At 30.9% G+C, this 9,913-nt stretch overlaps 1 protein-coding gene across 3 annotated transcripts; it reads left to right on the top strand.

Moving 5' to 3' along the window:
• The first annotated feature begins 5,608 nt into the window (after window positions 1-5,608).
• On the top strand, window positions 5,609-9,569 carry LOC114412608 (bZIP transcription factor 12-like). Of its 3 annotated transcripts, none has more exons than XM_028376562.1 (4): window positions 5,609-6,215; window positions 6,635-6,706; window positions 7,144-7,173; window positions 8,998-9,569. In XM_028376562.1, exons 1-4 carry the CDS (start codon window positions 5,727-5,729, stop codon window positions 9,079-9,081), a joined length of 675 nt encoding a protein of 224 aa, XP_028232363.1. In that variant the 5' UTR covers window positions 5,609-5,726; the 3' UTR covers window positions 9,082-9,569. The 3 variants fall into 3 exon arrangements, with proteins under 3 accessions (XP_028232363.1, XP_028232365.1, XP_028232364.1); XM_028376564.1 differs by having other exon boundaries at window positions 7,144-7,184; XM_028376563.1 differs by lacking the exon at window positions 7,144-7,173.
• Window positions 9,570-9,913: the final 344 nt, after the last annotated feature.

Below are 9,913 nucleotides of genomic sequence, written 5' to 3'. Positions count from 1 at the left end.
ATTTTAGTCAATATATATGATATAATTTTAAAAATAATCTGTTAAATTTATTATATAAGAAATTTAAAAGAAAAAGTATTTCATATATTAAAAAAGTATTTTTAAATAACTTGAAGTATTCATATAAATATTTTTTAAAAATCTCCAATTTACATTCTAAATAAATTTTATTCTTTCTTAATTAATTAATATAGAATATTTAAAAATCAAACATGAATTTATGTGCACTATACACATAATATATATGATTCATGAGAAAAATACTAGTACGTGTGCGCGCTTTCATGCACATGTACATATCTTGAAATTTTATTCCGTAAAAAATATCTTGAAATCTTAGAACGTCTTGAACATAGACATAATAATTAGCTAAATAGAAAGCCAATTATTGTGTTATGCAGTTGAAAATGAAACTAATGCTTTTTGTATTGGCACATGTTTTTATATTGAGTTGCACAAGGCCGAAAGCAACCAATGTTACACGGGAAAAAACAAGTCACACGAAACGAACAAAATAGAAGCGGCATGACGAGGTAAACTCATGCATAGGAGTTTTCAAAAGAAGCAAACTCCTTAATGCACGTAAAGTGAAAAGGATGTTTCCTCTAACTCCTCTTTTTTTATTCTTTTGAAGAAACAACCATATTTATGATGTATTTATTTAACTACTTTTTTTAGTATCAGTTAGTTAGGTTTGACATAAAATGTGAATGTGAACTTTCTTCGTGAGTAAGAATTGAACCAATTAATTAAAATGTAGACGGGTTTATTTTGATAATGATGTTGGGAAGAAATTAGAATAAAAAATAGTTAACACAAGTGATAATGATTTATGTCCTTTATATATATATTTATAGTTTCCAATGAAAAATAATCATTATTTTTTAATGAAAATAATTTCGTATCAATACCGAGTTCGGCAAGAAAAAGAAAAAAAAAGATAATAAAAAAATATGAATGGGTTTGTAGACACAATTTACATATTTTATTGAGAAAAAAAACATTAATGAAAAAAGAAACACCTACAATTTAAGAAGAAAAAATAATTAATTTGAAACAAAATGATACGATTGATTGTGCCGGTATAAATGTCTAAAATTTAATGAAAATGAATACTTAATTAATTGTTTTTTTTTCTTTCCACATTTTGTCTCTAGACCTTTTTTCAATACAATCTCGCTACTAATTTAATTTTATAAAATGATCCGGTCATTAACTTTATGTTAAATTAATAATGGATACATATTGGTATCTCATTGATCATATCATTCATATATTCTGCATATAATTTCTTTAAAAGCCCTTGCATTTAAAAAAAGGTCAATATTCAATGGTTTTGCATTAAAACAATCATTAGAGAGGTTAAAACATACATTTTGGGTATCAATATCACAACCTAAATAAAAATGTTTTATCCATTCATTTTGGATATCGATATCATGTATAGGCAAGAAGGGTTCAATATTGATGACATAAAGGATGATCATACCAAAAAAGGTTCCATGTGAATATTAAGGATAAGTTGTTGGATATAGTTGACTACTAGGATTATGGTTGGAAAAACTTTAAGTTGTTGGATATAGTTGACTACTAGGATTGTGGTTGGAAAAAATTTAAGTTAGAAAGAGTCTATTTTCAAGATATTTCCTTTGGTTAATTTTAATTTTAATTTTTTTAAAACACTCGTTCAAGTTACATAATGCCACATAAGACAAATACGACACATAATCACTTACTCAACTATGTTACTTATTTGACGGACAATTAACAATAGACCTAATTTGCACTTTTTTATATAAAAAATAGAAGTTAAATTTGCAAAAGGACAATAATAGAGAGACTGTAACACCATTCAATCTTTATATATATAAAAAGAAAAAGGATGGGGCATTTTTATAAATATCATTTTGTCTCATAATAGAGGTTAAATTAGTAATTATATGAAACAAAATTTATTATAATATTTTTTTTATTTCAAAGGAGAGTAATTTAATATTAATAGAGAAATTAATTATTCACATTGATGAAATATTAATTAATTATTTTAATCAATAATAAAAATTAATGATTTTAATTTGTAAAATACATTTAATGCACTCTTAATTCATATAATTGTTTGATTTTCTATATTTCAATATGCAATGTTTTAGAAATTGAATAGATAGAATAATAATTTTTAATTTTATGTTATATTATATTCTTATTCTATTTAAACACATGACACCCTGGAAAGGACTTTTATCAGAATGTTAATTGTCATCCAAAATACATATTTGAAGAGTAAGAAAGAAAAAAAATGGAAAGAAGAGCAAGGTTTGTTTGTTGTTGGTTTTTTTTTATAGGATGATGCCTAATAGTGGTATGTTCACTAAGTTTTTATGTACATTATTCATTACAAGAGACATAAATGAAAGAAGAGGTGATAAAGGTGTTCAAAGAGGGAGAAGGATTCAAAGTTTTCAACAACGTAATTGCAATGGGAATGTGACAGAGATAGGGAACAAAGCCTTGTGATTTTCTTCTTTTCTCACATTATTTTTATACATTTTGTTTTATTTTTGTTCGATTTCACACTTATTGGTAACAATGACCACATGTTTTTGTATTATACTTTCAACTTTCTATTTTTTAGTCAATCAAAAGCAAAGGTTCATTATCCCAATTATTGGCCACCATGATAATGAGTTTTCCTTTTTCCTATTTTTTCTTCTCCCCCCCCCCCCCCAAATTTCTCATGCCTAATCAATGTGATTGTTTTTTAGTATCAATGTGATTGTTATTTAGTTATCAAATTGAATAATTGTGATGGTTTCCTCTTTGAGAAACAACCACCAAAGGAGCACAAGAGGTAAATCACTGTGAATACACATTATATAAATATGAAATGCATATATCTACTTTCAAATTTGATTTCTGTTAATTTGGTTCAAACTTATTGGAAGAACTTTGATCATTGTGGTTAATTTTTAAATAGATAAGAGTTATAAGCCTTCATATTTGATTGATGATGAAGAAGAGAATTGTGTGGAATCGGCTATAACAAGAGTTGTTATGTTCAAGAATGAAAGAGAAGGTCATTTAATGGTAATAGAATATGTGTTTGTCTCTCAGATTTCATAGGCAATTGTAAGTGGGAATGACTAAATAGAAGACTAAATTAATTTCATTTGATTTTAGTTTTTCACTATTATTATGTAACACATATTGACTTGAAAATAGTGTTCAAATGCAGACACAAAATTAGTTTATTTATCATTACTTTTAGTGTTCCATTAATTTTCTTTCTTTTATTTCTTCACATGATTGAACACACTAATTGCAAACGATCAATGAGTTTATATTACAATCAATTAGTTGTTAATAACACATTTATTTTTTTATTTATTCATGAAAGGACGTGCACGTCAATCATAAAAGAATGCACACCAAACACACATCACAACTAATATAAGAAAACTATGAGATGATCTTGGAATTATACAACGGATGTAAAAAGTGTCTTTACAACATCGAGATGTTAAATACTTTTTTTTTGTAGTACTACATTTTTAGTACTACATGTTTAAGTGTTATGATTATGAAAATTATAAATTATGGTCATAGTTGTTAATTTGACGCATTTTATTTTATATTTTAGAATATTATGAGTAATGTACTTATAACTGCAATTAGTCTAATCTATCTCAAAAATCTTGACGTTACAACAACTAAATTTACAATCACAAAATTATTTTTTAAAATCTTAATGACTTCAACAATGAGTTAGTGATTTTTTTAAGTTTCTTTTCCTCACACCTAAAATTAAATAGTTGGAATTCAATGAAAAAAAATCATTATTACTACACTCTAATCTCTAATCATTCATGTTGTGTTGATAAAATAATCATTACTTGATTTTAATTAAATAACACGGTATGAATGGTAAAATGTGAGATTAAAGATGACTTTCTTTGACATGTATATATCTTCACCAGAAAGAAAAACATATAAAAAAGTCTTAAACATATTTTTCATCCTTGGTTCTTGTAAGTCAATATTTTTATTTTTATATCTGTAAGTTCATTTATCTAATTTTACTTTTTGTAAGTTTGTATTTTTTTAATTTTGATTTCTATAAGATATTTTTTTCATTTTTAGTCCTTATAAGTTTGTGTTTTTCCAATTTTGGTTCATGTAAGTGAGAGGTTAAGGGGATTATAAATGAAAAAAAATTGAATCGTAAAGAGACTAAAATTAAAAAAACATAAATTTATAAGAATTAAAAGTGAAAAAAAAAAACTTATAGAGACCAAAATTGAATAAATGCAAACTTATATGGACTAAAATTAAAAAAAATAAACTTATAGAGACTAAAAATAAAAAATACTAACTTACACATATCAAAAAGATATTCAAGCCTAGAAAAAGTAATAATCACTCTCAAAAACAATATATAGAGAATGATAAGTGAATGTAAAAATTAAAATTAAATGAGCAAGTAGCAAAACTAGAGCACCACAGTGGGTAAATCATGAGAAACATTTGAGTGGAGAGGAAAAAAACAAAAAAAAAACATTTATTTATGATATATAAGACTCAATTATTAATTTGATTTTCAAATTATATTAAAATATTCAATTTAATCCCCTAATTTAATTATTTTTGTCCAATTAAGTTAAGTTGTTAAGATAACAAATTTCAAAGCTTTTGTTTAAGAATATCGACCGTTCTTAACCGCCATTATATTTATTATTATTTAAAAATAAATACAAATTTTCCTTTTTTTCTCTGTGTTTTTTTCACCACCCCCATTCCTGGCCAACCCTACCACCACCACCACCTTGTACAAAAAAAAATATACCCTTGTCACCACTCTTTTTTTAGGCTTTGTTGTCGTACTTGGATGGTCTAGATCTATTGTCATCACTCCACCTTTGTCTCCATCCCCGACGTCGATGTCGCCTCCCTCGTCACCCTAGTCCCAGTGAAAGGCTTCGCATCGAGTTCGACAACAACTTTTGGAACTTGCGACAGGGTTTGTGGAAGATTGTATTGGTCATGTTTTTAGTGTGCCTGCATGGGAAGGTCAAGGAGGAAAGAAAGTGTTGGGAGAAAAGGTGTCAGATTTGAATTTTTTTTGGTACAAGGTGGGAGTGGTGGGGTTGGCCGTGAATGGGGGTGGTGACAAAGGCACCAAGAAGAAAGGAGAACTTTTATTTTTTAAAATAATAATAATAAATATAATGACGGTTAAGATTCTTCATTTAAATAGAAATCGTTGAAATTTGTTATTTTAATGGTGTCAACTTAATTAAATAGAAATGACTAAATTAATACATTTTAAAATAATTTAAAGTTTAAATTGAATATTTTAATATAATTTGGAAATGAAATTAATAATTAACCTTATATATAAAGTGAAAGCTAGGAACATGAATGAGTAACTAGGAAAAGCCAAAGGTTCTAGTTTAAGTATTGTGACGTGGTAGATGAGTTGCTTGTTGGTACTTGGTGATGGATGGTTTCATATTTTATTTTATTGATTTTATTATTATTTAATTTTTATAAAAAAAATTGATGTATAATAGTTGGTGAACCAAAACTAATACTATACAACAGTTATAGTGTGAACTCAACTAAAAATAATAATAAAAAAAGAAGAAAAAGAAGCGGAACAATGGAGCTAACTCCTGCGAGTGTTGTTTGGTGACAGTTGAAGTCGAACAAAAGACGGCTAGAAACGCGGCATGGCGTCGTCGAAGCTTGTCTCGACGAATCCGGATCTTCCACGGGACCCTTCTTCTTCATCATCTTCGTCTTCTTCTATATCTCCCCTTTCTTCTCTTCTCTCCGATCTGCACCCCATGGACGACCTCCTCAAGTCCATCACCCCCAATTCCGTCGACGACTTCTGGAAGGGGATCGCTGCCGCCTCCACCGACAATGCCGGCGGCGTGACCCTCGAGGATTTCCTCACCAAGGCCATCCCCGTCACAGAGGAAGACGTCAGAGGTGCTCCTCCTCCTCCTCCTTCTTTTCTCCCCTTCCCTGCCGAAGGCTCTTCCTCCTCCGTTGAGCCTTTCGCTAATAATGGCGTTGGCAGCGCGCCCTCAAACTCGGTTCAGAAAGGGAAGAGAAGGGCCGTGGAGGAACCGGTTGACAAGGCAACGCTTCAGAAGCTGAGGAGGATGATCAAGAATAGAGAGTCTGCTGCTAGGTCCAGGGAGCGCAAGCAGGTGCGTGCATACTCTTCTAACTTTCAATTCAGTTTTGAGGTTTTTCTCAATGTGGGTTTCTAGTTTTGAGGTTGGATTCTCAGTTTTTAGTTGCTGCTGGGTTAAAGTTCGGAATTTTAATTTTCTGGGGTGTAGTTTCTTGTACTTTCTAGCTGCATTTTAGTGTTGCTTTTCAATCAAAATTAGAGTTTTTCCCCGGTAATTCGCGGAATTGTTTAAGTTAACTTAGGTTGTTGTGGTGAAACTTCAAATTCTGATAGGAGAAGAATGCTGAAAGCATTTAAGGAATTGCTTATGAGTTTTATTGTTCATTTTATGATTGTTGCTGTCCACTGTAGGAGTTGATTGTTTATATGTTTAATTTTTGTTTATTGAATTTTCTTCTGGAGCTGATTGGTGGGGTATTGTTTGCTGTGCAGGCTTACACATCTGAGCTTGAGTATCTGGTTCACCAGCTAGAGCAAGAGAATGCGCGGTTATTAAAGGAAGAGGTGCGGTTTTAATGCTATTGTTGGGTTGTTATGGTTTTATTGCTGTTGTTGGGTTGGGAATCAATGGTGTTAGTTGGTGGGCTAATGGGGTTGTAATTTTGCTGTTTTGGCCTTGTGGTTTGTGTTGGAGGAGGTGGCTTGAATGGTTGAAAGCATAGAAATAGTTTCATTGGAAAGATTCTCTTCAATGGGTATTCTTTGAGTGCACTTGTGGATTGCATGATTTGGCGTTCTGTAAAATTGTCTCATTGCTGGTATTTGACTGATGATGAAAGTTTAAAACTTCCTTTAGTTGGTCAATGCAACTTTGTTTGTGGGTAGTCAATTTGAGTCACATCTTTGTTGTAACTCTTTTTTTGCTGGTTGAAGATTTTTACATTTTGTTGCCGGAATCTGATTGTTTTATTGGTTTTTGAAATCTTGGGTCTTGAATGCAGGCTGAGATGAGAAGACAGAGGAAAAAGCACGTATGTACTATGTAACATATCTGCTCTCTTTTTGTGGATTTAATGATAGGCAGAAGCTCAAGGTTGAAATTAAAAAAAGTAGTAAATTCTAGCTTAATGATGTTACCAAACATCAAGTTCTGATAGACAGGTGTTGTTAAAACTATAGTATTCACACGGTTAAATCATGAAAATTGGGTAATTTAAGTGTCTAAGAAGTGTTCGTGTGTTGTAGTCTTTTTTTTTTCAAAATTATTTTTTGGGTGGGGGCAGGGGACCCTATCATGATTTCTCGGTTAAGTGCATACAATACAATATATAATTTGGTGAAAGATACTATTTATGTCTTAAACACACATAAGTGTCACAAATAACAAATAAGTTAAGCATCACTTTCGAAGTGTCCCTGTTCCCAATATCTAGAAAAAAGAGAGGAAAAAAATGAAAGAATACAATACAACTTGAATATCGAACTTTCTGTGGTGGGAATCCTTGGGGTGGATTCAGGCTAGTGGAGCATTCCCTGTTTCTCCAGCAAGTCATTTCAGCTTATTTTGTGATGATTTTGATGTAGGGAGACACCATTCTAGATGGTGTGGGTGGTAGATTGCCTTAACTTTTGCTATTTGGAAGCATAGGAACTTACTGATTTTTCAGAGTATTCCTTTTGTATCTTCCAAAGTGATGGATGACGCCTTATTCCTAGCTTGGTCCTGGTATAAAGCTAGAGATAAAGAATTTAATATTCCTTTTAATCATTGGTCTTCCAACCTTGTGGAGGCCTTTGGTTAATCTGGGGTGTTTTTGTCTGTTGGTGGGGACTTGTGATGGGTTTATATGTGTTTTTTGGGAGGCTGGCAGCATAGCTGCTGTCGTAAATTTCACTTAAGTACCTCTGGTACTATTGCTCTTATTAATAATATTATATATTTTCTGCCTTCCAAAAAAAAAATATCGAACTTTCTGTGAACTATCAGTGGAATACGTGCAATGTCCAAAATGCCAAAAATAGTTTTCTGATGGGTAACTTATACTCCTATTGTAATCTCAATTACTTCAGTTACTATGATCATTGTGTTAATCACAATTTATACTCCTTTGGAAAGAGTGCCTTCTGAGTCATTCTTTGTGGCTGCTTGAACTTGTCCTTATGAACTCAACCCTCTAATACTCATGATCATGAGGTCCATGACTAGTATTATTCATTACAGAGCATAATATTATGCTTTCTAGATTTTGCTGACTATCATACTTGTTGAATTGTGCTACCTCACTTGCACTAGACTTTATATATCCCTAAATTACATTTGTTCATGCCATTTAGTTGAACCTGCAGTTTAAGATATCTTGGGAAATCTTTTTAGCGATTTTGGTGAACTTTTATGTTTGCATTACTTCAGTGCCTAAATTTTATAATTTTGGTTTAATTAGGAAATCAGCAGTAGAATTTCTATATATGAAAGGATCTGCATATTCTTACTGTATTTCTATATATAGTCTGACAACTTTGTTCTATATCATCTCTTATGATGAAATGGTTTCGTCTTCATGCTTCTGTTTTGCTAGCCGAATTGGTCAATTGTTTTGGATTACAAAATTAACTTGATGAAATAGTGGTTGGTTGTTAGTTGTTACCACTTGATTGTTACTCCCATTCATTTTGGTACATGAACAGCTCAAAAAAATCATGTACTGTGGATGGCCTCGAGAAGTAATTGATAAGTGATATGACCAAGTGTTAAACTCATGTTTGCTGGCCTTTAACTTTGTTCAAACCATATAATTGCTTTTTTGTATACTAGTTGTCAATTCTAATCTCTATATCTTTAATTTCATTTCCTGCAGCTCTTTGAGTGCATCATTCCAATTGAGGTGATGCCTAAACCGAAGAAAAAACTTCGGAGAGTAAATTCAGCACAATCATTGTGATCTGTTTGTCATCACTCATGGACAGACTAGGCTTTGTGGCTTGGTGTAGATATAAGGGGGAAAGGTTTGAGAGATTGCATGCCATTGCAGGTTCTAGGAGTTACATTGTATAGAGAAAGTAATTGCAGCCAAATAATCCAAGTAATTTGATTCAACCTGAAAGTATTCTATTGATCCACTGCATGTGGAAGATCCATAAGATCCATGGTTCTGGGTGGGTTTTGCCCGGATTAGGCCTTGCAGGGAAAGTCGAAATAAGAATTTGTGTTAACTTATGCAATTTGAATGCCATCCTTGCTTGATTTGGTGGGGGATGAGGTACAGCAGGCGAGAGGAATGGATGAACAATGATCGGTAGATTCGATATAAACTGTTTTAGATTAAAAGATCACCTATATGCCACATGATTCATTGTGACAAATTACTTTTTTTTAGAAGTAACATGACTTGTGATTTTATTATTTTAAGCACTCATAATAGTTTTAACATTTCTTATTTTCTTTGATTCCCGGGGTTTTAGATTGGTTAAATCTTCGAGTTTAAATATAATGAAACGTTTCTTAAAAAAATATAATGAAATTTCCATTCATTATAAAATGGAAAATGGATTAGCAGTAACTAACATGTTTGTATAAGCTTATTTATAACTACTTTTAGAGAAAAAAATGAAGTGAACTTTTTCATAAATTAAAAATAATTTTTTAGAGAAACTATATGATAATCTTTACAAATTATTTTATGCATAAGTTAATGGAGAGACTCGTTATTTTTGAAAATATAATATAAATTATCACACAAATCACATGAGATACTTATTAATAGTGTAAATTTT

The sequence above is a fragment of the Glycine soja genome, chromosome 5 (genome assembly GCF_004193775.1).
Source record: "Glycine soja cultivar W05 chromosome 5, ASM419377v2, whole genome shotgun sequence".
Lineage (NCBI taxonomy): Eukaryota > Viridiplantae > Streptophyta > Magnoliopsida > Fabales > Fabaceae > Glycine > Glycine soja.
This window is presented reverse-complemented; position numbering and strand designations above follow the sequence as displayed.